Consider the following 19170-nt stretch of genomic DNA (forward strand, 5'->3'; position numbering starts at 1 on the left):
CAGATACAGCATAAATTACTGCTAAAGAGTAAAACATCCTGCCAACACAGTAAATAGACCGATAGTTTGTGTGAAATATTTGACAGTATGGGTAGACTATATGTGGTGTGCTATAGGAACATGACATCATTGCCTATTTAATCTTAAAGCCTATACCAAGGCAGGACATAGCAACCCAGTAATCTATTGATAAACTACATATTGAACAACAATTCGTCGTTTGCATGCGGTGGCCTAATGCCAATAGTTCCAAATTATACCACAAATAATGCCAAGGGCGTTATTGTCAACATAAAAGGTAAATGCAGGGCGTTTTTCAGGCGGAGTAATACTCGTTCACGCACGAACAGTTTTATCATAGGTCTGATTTATAAAGAGAAACATGCGTATGTATGGTATGGCTTTAATAATGCTCAATATTTTTGAATGTGCGAAGACTTTTCAAAAATGCTGCACGCAGATATGTAGTGTGAAATTTACGCTATAAATGAGCGTAACATTTATAAAGGAGGCCCCTTCACGGTGTGTCCTCCAATATCTTTGTTTGCAGCTGAAAGACAAATCACAGCTCTTTTATTGCACATGGCATGGTTGCACAACTGTCCTTGAAAACCATGGTTGTGAAAGGCAGCAACCAATGCAGCAACCTACAGTAGCCTACCAACTGGGAACAGATGTCAGTTCAACGTCTAGTTTTGATTTACATTTGGTTGAGTTGTCAACTAACGTAACTTCACCATGTGAATTTGGATTTCGGGAAAAGGTTGGGTGAAAAAAAGACGAAATTCCCATACTTCAAGGATTGTTTTCCAAATCCAAACAGAGAGAATTAACACAAAAACGTATGCATGTATACCGAGACATACAGTGAGGGAAAAAAAGTATTTGATCCCCTGGTGATTTTGTATGTTTGCCCATTGACAAAGACATGATCAGTCTATAATTTTAATGGTAGGTTTATTTGAACAGTGAGAGACAGAATAACAACAAAAAAATATGTCAAAAATGTTATAAATTGATTTGCATTTTAATGAGGGAAATAAGTATTTAACCCCTCTGCAAAACATGACTTAGTACTTGGTGGCAAAACCCTTGTTGGCAATCACAGAGGTCAGACGTTTCTTGTAGTTGGCCACCGGGTTTGCACACATCTCAGGAGGGATTTTGTCCCACTCCTCTTTGCAGATCTTCTCCAAGTCATTAAGGTTTCGAGGCTGACGTTTGGCAACTCGAACCTTCAGCTCCCTCCACATATTTTCTATGGGATTAAGGTCTGGAGACTGGCTAGGCCACTCCAGGACCTTAATGTGCTTCTTCTTGAGCCACTCCTTTGTTGCCTTGGCCGTGTGTTTTGGGTCATTGTCATGCTGGAATACCCATCCACGACCCATTTTCAATGCCCTGGCTGAGGGAAGGAGGTTCTCACCCAAGATTTGACGGTACATGGCCCCGTCCATCGTCCCTTTGATGCAGTGAAGTTGTCCTGTCCCCTTAGCAGAAAAACACCCCCAAAGCATAATGTTTCCACCTCCATGTTTGACGGTGGGGATGGTGTTCTTGGGGTCATAGGCAGCATTCCTCCTCCTCCAAACACGGCGAGATGAGTTGATGCCAAAGAGCTCCATTTTGGTCTCATCTGACCACAACACTTTCACCCAGTTCTCCTCTGAATCATTCAGATGTTCATTGGCAAACTTCAGACGGGCATGTATATGTGCTTTCTTGAGCAGGGGGACGTTGCAGGCGCTGCAGAATTTCAGTCCTTCATGGCGTAGTGTGTTACCAATTGTTTTCTTGGTGACTATGGTCCCAACAGCCTTGAGATCATTGACAAGATCCTCCCGTGTAGTTCTGGGCTGATTCCTCACCGTTCTCATGATCATTGCAACTCCACGAGGTGCGATCTTGCATGGAGCCCCAGGCCGAGGGAGATTGACAGTTCTTTTGTGTTTCTTCCATTTGCGAATAATCGCACCAACTGTTGTCACCTTCTCACCAAGCTGCTTGGCGATGGTCTTGTAGCCCATTCCAGCCTTGTGTAGGTCTACAATCTTGTCCCTGACATCCTTGGAGAGCTCTTTGCTCTTGGCCATGATGGAGAGTTTGGAATCTGATTGATTGATTGCTTCTGTGGACAGGTGTCTTTTATACAGGTAACAAACTGAGATTAGGAGCACTCCCTTTAAGAGTGTGCTCCTAATCTCAGCTCGTTACCTGTATAAAAGACACCTGGGAGCCAGAAATCTTTCTGATTGAGAGGGGGTCAAATACTTATTTCCCTCATTAAAATGCAAATAAATTTATAACATTTTTGACATGCGTTTTTCAGGATTTTGTTGTTGTTATTCTCTCTCACTGTTCAAATAAACCTACCATTAAAATTATAGGCTGATAATTTCTTTGTCAGGGGGTAAACGTACAAAAACAGCAGGGGATCAAATACTTTTTTCCCTCACTGTAGTATAATCGCCATAAAGACTCTCAGGGAGTAGAAATGACTCATTGACTTGCACCTGTAGCCTATAATTCTGTCTATGAGCATTCAACCTAGGGGTGTGGAGAGGATTTCGAACACCATGGACACGTGCTGACAGTTCAACATGATGCAGAACAGTTATCCATGCAACGTGCCCCCTCCTCACCTGATAATGAACTCATAACAAACTTGAACCTTTCAAACTCCCTTATCAGTGTGACGACTTGTCGGACTCCACCATTTCGAACTAACAAAATTATTATTGTTCCAAAAAAACACAACAGATAGGGCGTGTTTATTTAGCAATATCGAGAAAAATCTTAATGGACAACAAATGTGCAGCTGTGTTGAACTGGATGCACATTTAAAAAGAAATATTTGAAGTTTCAGATGGTGCATTCGAACTGAGAATGGAATAGTCTGACGCTTTGGCTGACTTTTTTTTCTTCCGAAATAGGCTACAATAAAGCACTAGAGAAGTTTTGGACACACAAACCGAACGGTTTATTTTAGTTTTACCTGACACCTGAATTACCAAAAGAGAAACATGCTGAGTAAAGACCTTCCGGACATTGAGGTACATAACTTTATAGTTGTTAATCTGTTTTATTCTGTCACATGTAATCTCAATTTGCGACCTCTGGTTTTGGGAGTGAGGTGTCTTTTTGCCTTACTTTTCGCGCAGTGTTTAGCCTACCTGCTTGAGCCATGTTGTAAAAAAACTGGGTTGGCAAACTGCTAGAATTAGATCGATGGGGGAGCAGATATTTACAAATTAGCCTACTCTTCAGGTTTGATAATTTGTGCAGATATTTTTATTTGGGCTTTTTAATTGCTTGTTATTTTAGGCTATATGGAGAAAGAGAACTCACCTTAAAACAGTATAGCGTGGGTAGTTTTATTTAGAGCAACGTGATTGATAAATTGACACTACGAGACTATTTCTTCAGTCTCATAGAGCACATGCAAGTTTTGCACGGAAGTTAGCCTACTTTCAGTATTTTCCTTATGTGATAGACCCATATACTTATCCAGGCAATGCAGTGTTAACATTTTTTTAGCTACAATGCTACAGCTTCTCATCAGCTAGCACGAGAATTCATTCTTCCTTCTCATATTAGCCAATCATTCTGTAGCTACCGCTGAAGTTTCAGAACAATGGACAGCGCATGTGTAGCCAGTTACTTGATCGCATTATGCCTATCTAAATTTATTTTGATTTCAAATAAAAGTTTACAAACCAATAACCGTTGCTTTAAGAATTGTCCCAAACATTGTAAAAGTCCATGGGGATTCCACTATTTCAATAGCCTACACATTTTTTTTATCAACACCATGCATAGGCCACTTTTACTAAAGACAAAACAGCTTATGTAGACTGAACCAACAAAAAACAGGAATAAGGATATTTTGTATCTGTCATTTGACAAGAAGGCCTTGTATGATCAATGCCTGTAAATGAGGATGACCAGTGGCGATTTTAGCATGTAAATCTTGGTGGGGCAAAAAAAAAAATATATGAGATGCATGACAGCAAAGCCGCTACACAACACAACACTAAACAATACATTAATTGCACTAAAACAGTGACAAATGGTGCCCACAAACTGTTAGGGCCTACATAAAGCTGTCCCAACAGCAGTCCCAACACCTTACCACTGCTACACCTGGCTATCAGCAGAGCCTTGTCTGGCAGCGAAACAGTTCATTCAGCCTCATTTACTGCCTTTAAAAAAACATAGCTGATATAGCTGACTTGCTTAAACAAATGTGGTTTCTACTGACAATTGAGATGTATAAACTATGCATAAGGGGACGACAAGCGAATAAGAGACAATCCGTAATTTCGATTAAGACATTAATGAGCGAGCCAGGACAGACATAGTCAATATAACTATTTGTTCAGCACTTTTGAAATGTACAGCGACATAATTCAGAACATGGGCCGTTCTTACAGTGTTCTCCCTGTACACCAAGTCAGAACCATAGGATAAATAAAGGGGGCATATAAGCTGACAATGAAAGCTCTTACAATATTCGATGATTACATTTCTCAAAAACAGGTTATAGGCTACATGTGCACCACCGAGTCAGAACAGTAGGCGAAATTAAGAGGTGAAAATATACCCAATTATTAGGGTGTGGTACATGGGCTATTAACAGCTTACTACACAACAGCTGCCCAACCACCACAGAAAGCACTGAGCTAGGCTGAAACACCTGCATTTTGGAGCTGCCTTACTCAAGAGAACAAAAAAGAGACCATGTTTGTATGCAGCTTTATTAACTCAATGATATACAGTGGGGAGAACAAGTATTTGATACTTTTTATTTTATTTTATTTCACCTTTATTTAACCAGGTAAGCCAGTTGAGAACAAGTTCTCATTTACAACTGCGACCTGGCCAAGATAAAGCAAAGCAGTGCGATAAAAACAACACAGAGTTACATATGGGGTAAAAAAACATAAAGTCAAAAATACAACAGAAAATATATATACAGTGTGTGCAAATGTAGCAAGTTATGGAGGTAAGGCAATAAATAGGCTATAGTGCAAAATAATTACAATAGTATTAACACTGGAATGCTAGATGTGCAAGAGATTATGTGCAAATAGAGACAAATACACTGCTGATTTTACAGGTTTTCCTACTTACAAAGCATGTAGAGGTCTGTAATTTTTATCATAGGTACACTTCAACTGTGAGAGACGGAATCTAAAACAAAAATCCAGAAAATCACATTGTATGATTTTTAAGTAATTAATTTGCCTTTTATTGCATGACATAAGTATTTGATACATCAGAAAAGCAGAACTTAATGTTTGGTACAGAAAACTTTGTTTGCAATTACAGAGATCATACGTTTCCTGTAGGTCTTGACCAGGTTTGCACACACTGCAGAAGGGATTTTGGCCCACTCCTCCATACAGATCTTCTCCAGATCCTTCAGGTTTCGGGGCTGTCGCTGGGCAATACGGACTTTCAGCTCCCTCCAAAGATTCTCTATTGGGTTCAGGTCTGGAGACTGGCTAGGCCACTCCAGGACCTTGAGATGCTTCTTACGGAGCCACTCCTTAGTTGCCCTGGCTGTGTGTTTCGGGTCGATGTCATGCTGGAAGACCCAGCCACGACCCATCTTCAATGCTCTTACTGAGGGAAGGAGGTTGTTGGCCAAGATCTCGCGATACATGGCCCCATCCATCCTCCCCTCAATACGGTGCAGTCGTCCTGTCTCCTTTGCAGAAAAGCATCCCCAAAGAATGATGTTTCCACATCCATGCTTCACGGTTGGGATGGTGTTCTTGGGGTTGTACTCATCCTTTTTCTTCCTCCAAACACGACGAGTGGAGTTTAGACCAAAAAGCTCTATTTTTGTCTCATCAGACCACATTACTTTCTCCCATTCCTCCTCTGGATCATCCAGATGGTCATTGGCAAACTTCAGACGGGCCTGGACATGCGCTGGCTTGAGCAGGGGGACCTTGCGTGCGCTGCAGGATTTTAATCCATGACGGCGTTTTAGATTCCGTCTCTCACAGTTGAAGTGTACCTATGATAAAAATGACAGACCTCTACATGCTTTGTAAGTAGGAAAACCTGCAAAATCGGCAGTGTATCAAATACTTGTTCTCCCCACTGTATATTTGTTTTACCTTGTTTGCAAACTGATATGTAACACGTATTAATGCCAAAATAACATGCAAAACAGGCAAGCCCCAAAAACAAAAACAAAAATATTTAATATTTTATTTATTTTTGTTGCTAAAAATGTGGAACTCAAAACACCTGCCCTGAATGAGGGGTAGCCACTGAGTATGACTCACCTTGCAAATACTGTAATCAATTATGTGACATAGGCCTACATAACCTCTAAAAAATATGAGCTTATACAATGATATCTGGTATTACTGAATACATCATTGTATTAAACCAACCCAATACATGCCGGTGGATGGGCATGCATCATATCCATTGACAATACCTACACCTCTGCCTAGGTGACATGTAGACTTTCTTTTATTGAAGACATTTGAATGGAGAGTGTGCCGGGGTAAGTGACGGTCACCATTAGCATTTCTATTAATGGCTGTTATGACAACGGTCATGTGACCTTGGCTGTGTCAGGGGGCGCTTAAGACGTGGTCTGAATGACTCCCGTCTGCTGTCGAAAATACCTCACTAAATGTCATAATAACGGCCGTCCGCGGAGCAATTAAACCGGCCATTCATCTTGCGCAGCGCTGAAGACGTCTCGTTTTAATATCCTGCCTTTGTGAGAACGCTAAACGTGCGCCTTTGTGTGTGCTCACGGATTCATTAAAAACGTCTAGGATGGCCATCAGTGTTCGTTAGAAATGAGATTAATGTGTCCGTTTACAGAAAGGCCTATACACTTTATGTCTGGCGCTGAACCATGCCAGGCCAGCCTCCAGAACAGGACTATCAAGTCAAGTACAAGGAGAGGATATTACCAACATGGGCACCAAAAATTGGCTTTTAAATTATGACAAGGAGACCTGTGTCTCGCAGACATCCGCGTCAGTGTCAACGTCTGAAAATTGCCATTTAAATGATGACAAGGAGACCTGTGTCTAGCAGACATGCATGTCAGTGTCAACGTCTAGGATTTTAACGAGTTGCTCTCCTATCAAGGCTGTAAATCTAAGCATGAAACCCCTTAGAATAATCATACAGGTGTTGGAGATTCTGCATGTTTTAAACCCCAGCTGAGTGATCTTCCATGTGATACAGTGCCTTCGGAAAGTATTCAGACCCCTTGACTTTTTCCACATTTTGTTAAGTTACAACCTTATTCTAAAATTGATTAAATAGTTTTTTCCCCCTTATCAATCTACACACAATACCCCATAATGACAAAGCAAAAACAGGTTTTTAGAAATGTTTGCTAATTTATAAAAATAAAAATAAAACGGAAATATTACATTTACATAAGTATTCAGACATTTTACTCAGTACTTTGTTGAAGCACCTTTGGCAAACATTACAGCATTGAGTCTTCTTGGGTATGACGCTACAAGCTTGGCACATCTGTATTTGGGGAGTTTCTCCCATTCTTCTCTGCAGATCCTCTCAAGCTCTGTCAGGTTGGATGGGGAGCGTTGCTGCACAGCTATTTTCAGGTCTCTCCAGAGATGTTTGGTCATGTTCAAGTCTGGCTGGGCCACTTAAGGACATTCAGAGACTTGTCCCGAAGCCACTCCTGCGTTGTCTTGGCTGTGTGCTTAGGGTCGTTGTCCTGTTGGAAGGTGGTTCTTCGACCCAGTCTGAGGTCCCGAACGCTCTGGAGCAGGTTTTTATCAAGGATCTCTCTGTACTTTGCTCCGTTCATCTTTGCCTCGATCCTGACCAGTCGCCCAGTCCCTGCCGCTGAAAAACATCCCCACAGCATGATGCTGCCACCACCATACTTCACCTTAGTGATGGTGCCAGGTTTCCTCCAGACGTGACGCTTGGCATTCAGGCCAAAGAGTTCAATCTTGGTTTCTCCACCTGATTGGTGGAGTGCTGCAGAGATGGTTGTCCTTCTGGAAGGTTCTCCCATCTCTACAGAGGAACTCTAGAGCTCTGTCAGAGTGACCATCGGGTTGTTGGTAACCTCCCTGACCAAGGCCCTTCTCCCCCGATTGCTCAGTTTGGCTGGGCGGCCAGGCCAGCTCTAGGAAGAGTCTTGGTGGTTCCAAACGTCTTCCATTTAAGAATGATGGAGGCCACTGTGTTCTTGGGGACCTTCAATGCTGTAGAAATGTTTTGGCACCCTTCCCCAGATCTGTGCCTCGACACAATCCTTTCTCGGAGGTCTACGGACAATTCCTTCGACCTCATGGCTTGGTTTTTGCTCTGACATGCACTGTCAACTGTGGGACCTTATATAGACAGGTGTGTGCCTTTCCAAATCATGTCCAATCAATTGAATTTACCACAGGTGGACTCCAATCAAGTTGTAGAAACATCTCAAGGATGATCAATGGAAATAGGATGCACCTGAGCTCAATTTCGAGTCTCATAGCAAAGGGTCTGAATACTTATGTAAATAAGGTATTTCTGTTTTTTATTTTGAATACATTTGCTAATTTTTCTAAAAACCTGTTTTTGCTTTGTCATTATGGGATATTCTGTATAGATTGCAGAGGATTTGTATTTATTTAATCCATTTTAGAATAAGGCTGTAACGTAACAACATGTGGAAAAAGTCAAGGGGTCTGAATACTTTCCGAAGACACTGTATATACCACACTTTTAATGTAGGCCTACTGCAGTATAAGCTTAATGTTCCACAACATCCCTCTACCATCATACAATGTATTGTATGTCATTCATTGATAATGTATCGCAATGATGACACTATACCCATAATGTGTGTTATTCTTAACCCAAGGATTTGTAACCCACTGATTTAACCATTTGAGTAAAGCGTAGCATAGAGGTATCTGTCACATATATCACGCATGTAAAACATTCAGTTACACATTGTCGAAGAGCGTAAGTCCAAAAGAGAGCACATTAGTCCAGGTTTAAGATGATGCAGGTGGGATGCACAGGTGTTTCATCATAGTGTGTTTGGAGATAAGAGCGGAGGTCATAAACCGATACCCTATCTAATCTTTATCTTATCTCTTCAACAATAACCAATAGGACATTCAGATTTCCTGGAATGTTCTGTTTCAGGCGTATTGTGGTGTTGTGATTGTCAGAAAGTGTCTGCTCACCTGTTTGTAGCGGTCTGAACATAATTTGACACTATAAAGACCAAGAAAATAATATCTGATTACCTTGTTAGTAGAGACGTTCTGAGAAGGTCAAAATAGCTTTCTAACGGTCTCTCATTTGACAGAGGTTCCCAGCTAGGGATGGTACCATGACATGGATGTAACATTTTCTCTTTGAACGTTCCGATAACACATTCTAGAAATGCACCCAAACAATTGTTGTAGGAACGTTCACTGTTTGCTGGGGAGTTTTACAGTGATTCTGTCAATTATTCTCCTCTTATCCCTTTTCAACATGATTCTTTATGGTGATTACCCGACACACACACATACACTTATTTCTCTTTATCTTGCTATACCTATTGAATGACTTTTATCCCAACTTAGCCTATTGGAAACAGTGGCTCTATATCATGTAAATAGATGGCCAAGCAAATGTAGCTCCTGGATAAGTTGACTTTGATTGCTCTGTTAATCAATCAGCAAGTCCCAGATCATTCCAGGCCTTGCCAACATGAGACTGCCCCCCCGGCCCACCCCATCTCTCCCACTCCTCCACCCACCTTCTTATCTGTCTCTCTCGCTCTCTCGCTCTCTCGCTCTCCGCCCAACAGTGAGCTAAATCACACATCGTCCATCTTCTGCGGCCCCCTTTTCCCTTAGTTAAATAATTAATCTGAACACAGGTGACAGCCCCCCTCCTCCTCCCGGTAAACTGTGTTTAAGTACCCTCTGGCCAGCTTGTGAGGTCAGGAACGTGTGGTGCTCTGAACTTCTGCCCCGCAACGCTTCCCACCCTCAGCTCAGCCCTCCTCCTCATGCAAGATAAGGTCCCCTTGGCTGGGACAGTTATCCAATCACAATCATGTTCTTTTTCTTGCAATTTGAGAGAGTATATTTGGATTTCTGTTTACGATAATAGAGCCACTATATTTTACTGTGTGAAACTGGAGAGAACAAACTGAATATTGATTCAAGCATGCTTTCTCCCCCTAGGCGAGAAATGCTATGTTGCTTTAGACTGTAAATTGGTTTCAATTCAATTGGGCCTTTGACCTTGGACCATATCCTTTAATTGTGCGATTTTGTTAGATTCCATTTTAAATGGATTTATTTCCCCATTCTAGTTAAATACTCAGGGATGAACCCAAGCAGGACAGCCTACCCTCTCCATAACCTGTATTACTGCATCTGATGTTGGAACTGAATTAATATTGCTGAATGCCCCCAGTGCAGTAGGATACTCTTGCTTTATCTCATCCATGGCGGATCAATATGTGGAAATTCATCTATCGATTTCCAGGTGAAGACACAGGGCAATAAGACAGTGAATTGCCAGCTCATGTTTAACTATCAAGCCCCGGGGAGGGAATATGTTACTTTTATGAAAGACTAGAATCTCAAAGGGAGTAGCTGGAGTGTCTCGTACTGAACTCTGGGCTTTCTGAGACCTTAGTCAAGTTTGTTTGAAGTATGATGCTATTCAAAATGCATTCAGGGAAATTGGAGGGAGACTGACAGAGTTCTTTGTTTGCAGTGCGTTATTCTTTGTACCCCCTCAGTGTAGCCTACATACTCTGACTCTATGTAGGCTACACCTATGAGTGAACAATGATTTATATATACACTCAATTACTGATAGGGGGCGCTGTGTTGAAGCCCCCCCTCAAAAAAAGTATAATAATATATATATATATTTTTGTCATTTTGCAGATGCTCTTATCCAGGGTTAAGTGCCTTGCTCAAGTGCACATCAACAGATTTTTCACCTAGTTGGCTTGGGGATTAGAACCAGCGACCTTGCAGTTACCGGCACAATGCTCTTAACCACTAAGCTAACTGCCGCCATGGCAGGTATACTTTTTTTGAGATTACTAATGTTACTGTCCCCACTACAACAACAAAAAATACCTAAATAAATGTATGAATGAAACATTTAATTGAAATACTGTAGAATTCCATTCATTCCTATGGAGGACTGCTCCTATTGGGGAGTGCCAATATGGCGGACCGGTGGCTTCAAAGCCTCTCAATGGCCAACACATAGCATCAGCAATCCAGGGTTTATGTACCACTGCTAAACGGCTGACATCGCTTCCTAATTTCTGCAGTGTGTGATTGTGATTTTACTGACTCTGTGGAAAACAGGCGTGTATTAATTAGTGATGTGGGTGCTGGGTGTGATCAGTGGAGACTGATAAAGTCAGCCTCCTCTGCTCCTCGGGATGGAGAGGAAAGAAGACACTATAATCCTGTTTAAAATGATATCTGGATTCCTCCTGTGGCAATGGTTTTTTTCTACGCTAAAGGCATAGCAAAGACACTTCCCCAAATTATTTGTTTGATAATGTATTCTTATTCTTTAATAAAATAGAGGGATGTTATCAATATCATATAATATTAATGAAAGCAATTTTTAGAACTGAACTTGGTTCATTTTCTGGTGTTTTTAGGGTGTAGCCTAACTACAGAAAGGAATGAAAATGGAATCTTAGGAAGTCTGATAAAGAATACCACAAATGCTCCGCATCTCAAAATAATACAACTGTTTCCACACAACGGGCACTGTGCCCTAGGCTGAATACAGAGTGTACGCTCTCTACAGTCCCCTGTAGCTCAGTTGGTGGAGCATGGTGCTTGCAACGTCAGGGTTGTGGGTTCTTTTCCCACGGGGGGCCAGTATGAAAATGTATGCACTAACTGTAAGTCGCTCTGGATACGAGCGTCTGCTAAATGACTGAAATGTAAATGTACTTCCCTTATATACATTGATAGTGGTTTTAATAATAGATTCACTGTGTGTGATAGAAAATCAGTTTCTCACTGAAGTGCGAATTGTTACTTCAGGTTTGGCTGACCTATTAATTCTCCCACTGAAACCTGTTGTTTGTGTCATTACCTGAAAAACATTAAAATATTAAAAATACAAAAAAGTTATTTCTGAAATGTGTTGTGTAATTAATACAGGTTCTTATCAATCCGATGGTGTTCTACCACAATCAGTTTTAAAGGGAAAATCGATTCAAGAACTATCTTTTGGTATTTTTTTTATAAGTCCACTGTTGATATAGTCCCATAATGTTTTGCATGTCAGCAGTCACGTTTTCAAGATATTGGACTTTCAAGAAGCAAAGTGTCACCGGCCACATCATCATTATGATGCTAAATGCAATATCCAATATCTTGAAAACTTGACTGCTGACATGCAAAACATGTTTGGACTGTATCAAAAGTGGAATAATGAAAAAAATACAAAAATATAGTTTTTGAGTGGATTTTGCCTTTAACAAATGTTCTCTGATTTAGAGTAACACATTTAATTTCACTGTGAACATTTTGAAAATGATTTACTTTATGATTATTTGTGAGTGTAGAAATTGACATTTTCTCTCCATATAAACATGTAGCCTAAAGGTAAAACAACTCACAATGTCCTTCTTACCATTAACAATTCTGCCTAAAACAATTCTTATGTGCCTCAATGCTCTCTCCATTTTACTCTGTTTCTTCCAATATAACCTGCATTCCCTCACATGTACTACTCTCAAACCCACTCAATACTGAGACCTCTGTGGTGTTGCAACCCACAATCACAGATTATTGTGAAACAGACACAAATTGTCTATTTCACAATAAGCTGTGATAGTGTGTTGGGTCAATAAGCCACTTTGTGTTAATGAGCCATGTTCAATGTGTCACAGAGTATCCTGTCTCTGAACCCGAGGGTGCAGACCCACGCTGCCATCCACTCAACAGACGCCAAGAAGAAGGAAAGGAAACACTGGAAGAGAAACCCAGAGAAGAGCTGTGATGTAAGTCTGACATGTGTACCCTCTTCCCATCCTCTATACAAACTGTTTTTCATTATGCTCCATGTTCATCTCTAGGGCCAGAAGTTTTTCCTGACCCCGTGACCGACCCCAGAAAAACTGTAGGCCCAGGAAAAATAACTAGGGCCCCAAGTTTTTCCTGGAGAGGTCACTTAGTGAGAAAACAAGCCCTGATCCTATGCTGTAGTTACATTCATATCACAATCATTCCAAATGTCACGCTTCCCTCTTCGGTCCTCATTGAAATATTTTCGAGTGCCTATCAACAGCCTGAAGTATCAGCTTTAATGGGACATGAATCAGAAAGACCATACCCAGCAGATGCTGCCCTAAATCGGTTAAATATTGCACATTTCCACTGGTTATCGTCTCATAGCTCCAGCCTCAGTCAAGGCTCATAACCATATTCAAATGCAAATTTTTTATGCTTTTCCCCTCTGCCATGTGGCGATTGTTCTAATAAAAAATAAAAAATGTTTCCAGAGAACGCATATTAATAAGACATCTTAAATTATGTCTGCAATTCCCAACACTAAGCATTTTGTCTAATTAATAATAATAGGGTCCCTAGATGTTGGATTAGACAAATCCTTTGCAGTGTATAAATGCAACACTGGTAATTTCGAGTGAAAATGTCAATGGTTATCCCAGTGGCGACCGTGGTGCGCGGTTGTAATTGGAAATGTAATTAAAGTATGTTGCATTGTATAGCACAAATGAGCTTGGCTAACATGTTGGAAGACTTTATAGACTCAAGTCCTAAATCATAAACATTACAGCCATTTCAGCTGTCCACCGCACTTCCCTCTCAACATGCTAAATTGGCATTGGCAAGGTTTTTTTTAATGAAAAGCTTGTGCCTCTTTGTAACCTCAAGGGCGAGATGTCACCGAGGTGTTGGTTTGGTAAGGGCTTATTCTATTAAGGCAGACTCGCAGTGTATTCATTGTGTTATCTAAGAGGTCAGAGGGCAAGGTTGATTGGGGGGAAAGGTAATTGCACATGGGAAGAAGATCTCCACCTGCCATAACTGGATACCATAGCAATAGCAGGACCCTCCAAAAACAGCTGATTACAATATGCAGACTAATCTGGGTTCCCTGGGGGAAGGGAATGAGGAAGCGAGAGCTGCGAGCTGCTAGAACAGGAAGACATGGAGTGTTTTTCTGTTGATTTTTCCAAACACGTTATTATTAGTTAATCCTAAAGCACAAACATAATATAATCGTCACAATTTAAGTACTGTTAATGCAGCTTTTTAATGTTATTCCTAGCAGCGCCACAACAAAGCTCAATTTATTACACGTTGAAAGTAGGGCAGGAAAAAAACGTATATGCATTTAAAAGTACAGTCGCTAGTGAAAGTCTATACACCCCTTGCACAGTCTTCACATTTAGCTGCCTTAAAATTTAATCTAAAAGGGATTAAATTAGATCAATCTACACAACCTACTCCACATTTTCAAAGTGAAAGAACAGTTATAGAACATTTTCCAATCTACTTAGAAATACTAAATGAGGATGTATTGATTGCATATGTCTTCACACCCCTGAGTTTATACTTGGTGAAGCACCTTTGGCAGCTAATACAGCTGTGAATAATTTTAAATAAGATTCTACCATTCTTGCACAACTCTTAGGGCAACATAGTGAGCTCTATTTTCATGTCATCTGATCAAAGCACCGGTTCCTATCCAAGTGCCAATGCTGCTTAGCAAACTACAGGCGTTTACATTTGTGGGACGACATGAAAATAGAGCTCTTTGGCCACACACACACCAGTGGTGGGTTTGGCGTCGAAATGATAATGCATGAGCAGAAAATAACCCCATACCTACTGTAAAATATGGTGGTGGAGCTTTGATGTTATGGGGCTATTTTGCTTCCACTGGTCCTGGGGCCCTTGCTCAGGTCAACGGCATCATGAACTTTACTCAGTACCAGGATATGTTAGCCAAAAACCTGGTTGATTCTGCCAGGAGGCTGAAACTTGGCCGCAAGTGGATCTTCCAGCAAGACAATAACCCCGAGAACACATCAGAATCCACAAAGAAATTGTTAATTGGCCACAAAATCAACATTTTGCAATGGCGATCTCATTCTCAGGACTTGAAACCCATTGAAAACCTGTGGTTTGGGGCCCCCTGAGTGGCGCAGCGGTCTAAGGCACTGCATCACAGTGCTTGAGGAGTCACTACAGACCCAGGTTCGATCCCAGGCTGTGTCACAACTGGCCGTGACCGGGAGACCCATAGGGCGGCGCACAATTGGCCCAGCGTCGTCTGGGTTTGGCCGGGGATGCTTAACTTGGCTCATTGTGCTCTAGCGACTCCTTGTGGCGGGCCAGGCACCCACAGGCTGACTTTGGTTGTCAGTTGAACCGTGTTTCCTCCAACACATTGGTGTGGCTGGCTTCCAGGTTAAGGAGTGTGGTTTGGCGGGTCATGTTTTGGAGGACGCATGACTTGACCTTTTCCTCTCCCGACCCCATTGGGGAGTTGCAGCGATGAGACAAGATTGTAATTGGATATCACGAAAGTTTTTTTTATTTTTTAAACAGTGGTTTGAATTGAAGAGGGCAGTCCATAAGCACAGACAAAGGATATCAAGGATTTGGAAAGATTCTGTATGGAGGAATGGTCTAAGATCCCTCCCAATGTGTTCTCCAATCTCATAATACATTTTAGAAAAAGGCTCAGTGTCATTATCCTCGCAAGGTGAGGTATGGAAAGGTATTGAAAACAGGGGTGTCAATACTTTTGACCCCTAACTTATCGGCAAAAAAATATATTAGTCTCTTTCTCCGAGCAATTGTATTAGTATAAAATAATATCATTTCACTCTTTTTTTCATACAATATAGCTCAGTATTTGAATGATTTATTTATACAGTCATTTTTGCTCGTCTTTATCAAGGGTGTCAATAATTTCAGACCCCACATTGTTTTTATCAAAATTCCTCAAGCTTAGTAAATTTGGTTGGGAATCATTGATGGACAGCAATATTCAAACCTTGTCAGCAGATTTAAGTCAGGGCGGAGACTGGACCATTCAGGAACACTCAACACCTCTTTGACATTCAAATTTGTGTAATTGTCCCGCAGAAAAAAAAAATTATATCGCAGAGTTAGGTGTTCAGAAGGCAGGGGGGTTTTCCTCTAACTTTTTACCTGGGCTTTGCTCCTTTCATATTTATTTTGCTCCTAACAAAATCCCCAGTCCCTGCCGGTGACAAGCATACCCATAACATTATGCTGCCACCACAATACTTGGAAATACAAATGGATCAACAATATTGCATTACTGGCCTCTATGACAAAGTGAAAATATGGAAGCCTGTTTTAAGAAATCCACTCCAAATCTTCCATTCTGTTTCCAACAAGGCTGTTAAGTAATACTGCAAGACAACACATATTTGGGTGAAACCCTCTGTATTTTCAAGTATTGTAGTGGCAGCATCATGTTATGGGTATGCTTGTTATTGGCAGGGATGGGGAGTTGGTCAGGACCAAAATAAATATGAAAGGAGCAAAGCCCAGGTAAAAAGTTCAAGGAAAACCTGCCTCAGTCTTCTGAAAACCTAACCCTGGCATATAGTTTTATTTTTCAGCGGGACAATTACACACATTTTAATGCCAAAGACACACCAAAATGGCTTTCCAAAAGGGTTGAGAATGCCTGAGTGTTCCAGTATCAGTCATGACTTAAATCAGAGACAAGGTTTGAATATACAGTAGCTGTCCATTCAATTATTTCCAACCATTTGTAAAGTTTTTTTATTTTCTATAACATCTTTTACTTTGAAAATGTGTAGTAGATTGTGTAGATCGGTAGGGGAAAAAATCTTCCACTAGGCACTGTACATATCAATTACCCGAGTGCCTCCAGTGTTTTTAATGGTGGAGGCAGGAGAAAGAAAAGTATACATGTATATGCATTAGCTTTATAAAGTCACCCCACTCCCTATCCAACTCCTCTCCACTCCCTACACACATTTCTCCCTGCTCTTTAATAAAAAATGGGCCTACTGTGATGGCTGTATTTACTTGAATGGTTTCTTTCTCCAGTCATTTCTCCCATTGTGCATCATTAAGAGGATTAAGTCAGTGAACTGAGTCTGGGCCTGAACTGTATTAGGCTATTAAATAAAGGAAACAGCTTATGGTGAACTTTGTATACGTTATAAAATGGATCCCAATAAACTCCCCCCAGATAATGGAAACCGTGTCGCGTTACTATGTTAAATAGCACAAATGAATCCTCCTTATTTGAAACGGGGAACCTATAAGAGGTCTGTATCTTTGACTATAGTGCATTACTCAGTGGTGTAATCCTCCTAAAAGGTCATATATAAATCGTATTTAATCTCTATGGTACATTATAATGTATTAGTTTAGAATGTATTCAGCTTTGATAGTATTTTCATGGCTCTGTTTCAAGGGATGGACTCGTCATCTCATCATGCTACAGTATTGAATATAGAATCTCTCTCTCTCTCTCTCTCTCTCTCTCTCTCTCTCTCTCTCTCTCTCTCTCTCTCTCTCTCTCTCTCTCTCTCTCTCTCTCTCTCTCTCTCTCTCTCTCTCTCTCTCTCTCTCTCTCTCTCTCTCTCTCTCTCTCTCTCTCTCTCTCTCTCTCTCTCTCTCTCTCTCTCTCTCTCTCTCTCTCTCTCTCTCTCTCTCTCTCTCTCTCTCTCTCTCTCTCTCCAGAGCTGCATGAAGTTAGAGAACAACTTTGACGACATCAAGCACACGACTTTGAGCGAACGCGGGGCACTGCGCGAGGCGTTCAGGTGAGAGGAGGAAGAAATGAGAGGAGAGGAGGGGGTCACCATGGAAATGTCCCCGTTGCCATGACAGGAGTGGTGATGGAGGGATGGGGGGGTTCTAAGTCATTCCTCATTATTGGGGGAACAAATGAGTTTTATAGTCACCATTCAGCCTCTCCCTCTCGGAGGGATTCATTTGTCTGAAGGGGAGGCCTCCCCCGAGGCCAGCGTCTTGGCTCTTAAACACAGGAAACGCCAAGCCTGGCTGCACACTGGAAAAATGTAAATGTTTCATTTGTTGCTGCTCGCAAGAAAATAATGTTATGGGAGTCCCCAGGCAGTATTGGAGTACTTTAAGCGTTGAATCATAAGGATGTTTGCAATTAGAGCTCAAGATTTATTTAGCAGTCATTGGAAATCACAGGAGGGAGACCTTTGACATTGTGACAAGATTGCCCATCTGTTCTCTCGTCTGAAGATGTTTGCTTTACCACATGGCTAGCTACATCGAGGTCTGATTTAATTCCACAGTGACAAATAACAAGCACACATCTCAAAGTCTGTCATAAGTAGAAGTACATTACATGACCAAAACATACATATAGATTGACTGTTCTGAAATATTATAATGATAATAATGGTTACATAAGCCATTTTACTAGAATAAAGTACTGTACAGTATATGGTTAAGTTTTTATTATTGTGAGTTCTGTTTGAGCAGCCAATAAGATTCACAGGTTTGAAACAAGATGGCACAAGTTCTTTTAACACAGTGTTTTTGATCAATACCTGTTGGAACTGTTTTGAAACAGTGAAAGTGAACTTTATTCCGTTGGACTATGCTTCTCTCTGTTTGCTGAGTCAACACAGCCAGAATAGTGGTAAGGTCAGTTGGGTTGTTAAGGTAAAACTACGCCGTTGTGACGTTCAACGTTTGAGCGATTTGTACTACTGATAAACGTGCAACAGACTAATGTGATTCCATGGCTGATTCTGTAACACCACATGGCATACAGTGGCTTGCGAAAGTTTTCACCCCCCTTGGCATTTTTCCTATTTTGTTGCCTTACAACCTGGAATTAAAAAGAATTTTGGGGGGATTTGTATCATTTGATTTACACAACATGTCTACCACTTTGAAGATGCAAAATATTTTTTATTGTGAAACAATCATGAAATAAGACAAAAAAACAGAGAACTTGAGCGTGCATAACTATTCACCCCCCCAAAGTCATACTTTGTAGAGCCACCTTTTGCAGCAATTACAGCTGCAAGTCTCTTGGGGAATGTCTCTATAAGCTTGGCACATCTAGCCACTGGGATTTTTGCCCATTCTTCAAGGCAAAACTGCTCCAGCTCCTTCAAGT

General features: G+C 41.1%; 1 protein-coding gene across 1 annotated transcript in view; it reads left to right on the top strand.

Annotated features, from left to right (window-relative positions):
- Positions 1–2708: 2708 nt before the first annotated feature.
- Positions 2709–19170, top strand: part of LOC121535103 (dihydropyrimidine dehydrogenase [NADP(+)]) — a 147663-nt gene continuing 131201 nt past the window's right edge. The window contains exons 1-3 of the mRNA XM_041841825.2: positions 2709–3053; positions 12908–13018; positions 17745–17827. Coding sequence (XP_041697759.1) covers positions 3024–3053; positions 12908–13018; positions 17745–17827 — 224 coding nt within the window. The 5' untranslated portion in view covers positions 2709–3023. The remainder of the gene's footprint in view (positions 3054–12907; positions 13019–17744; positions 17828–19170) is intronic.

The sequence above is a fragment of the Coregonus clupeaformis genome, chromosome 21, assembly GCF_020615455.1.
Source record: "Coregonus clupeaformis isolate EN_2021a chromosome 21, ASM2061545v1, whole genome shotgun sequence".
Taxonomy (NCBI): domain Eukaryota; kingdom Metazoa; phylum Chordata; class Actinopteri; order Salmoniformes; family Salmonidae; genus Coregonus; species Coregonus clupeaformis.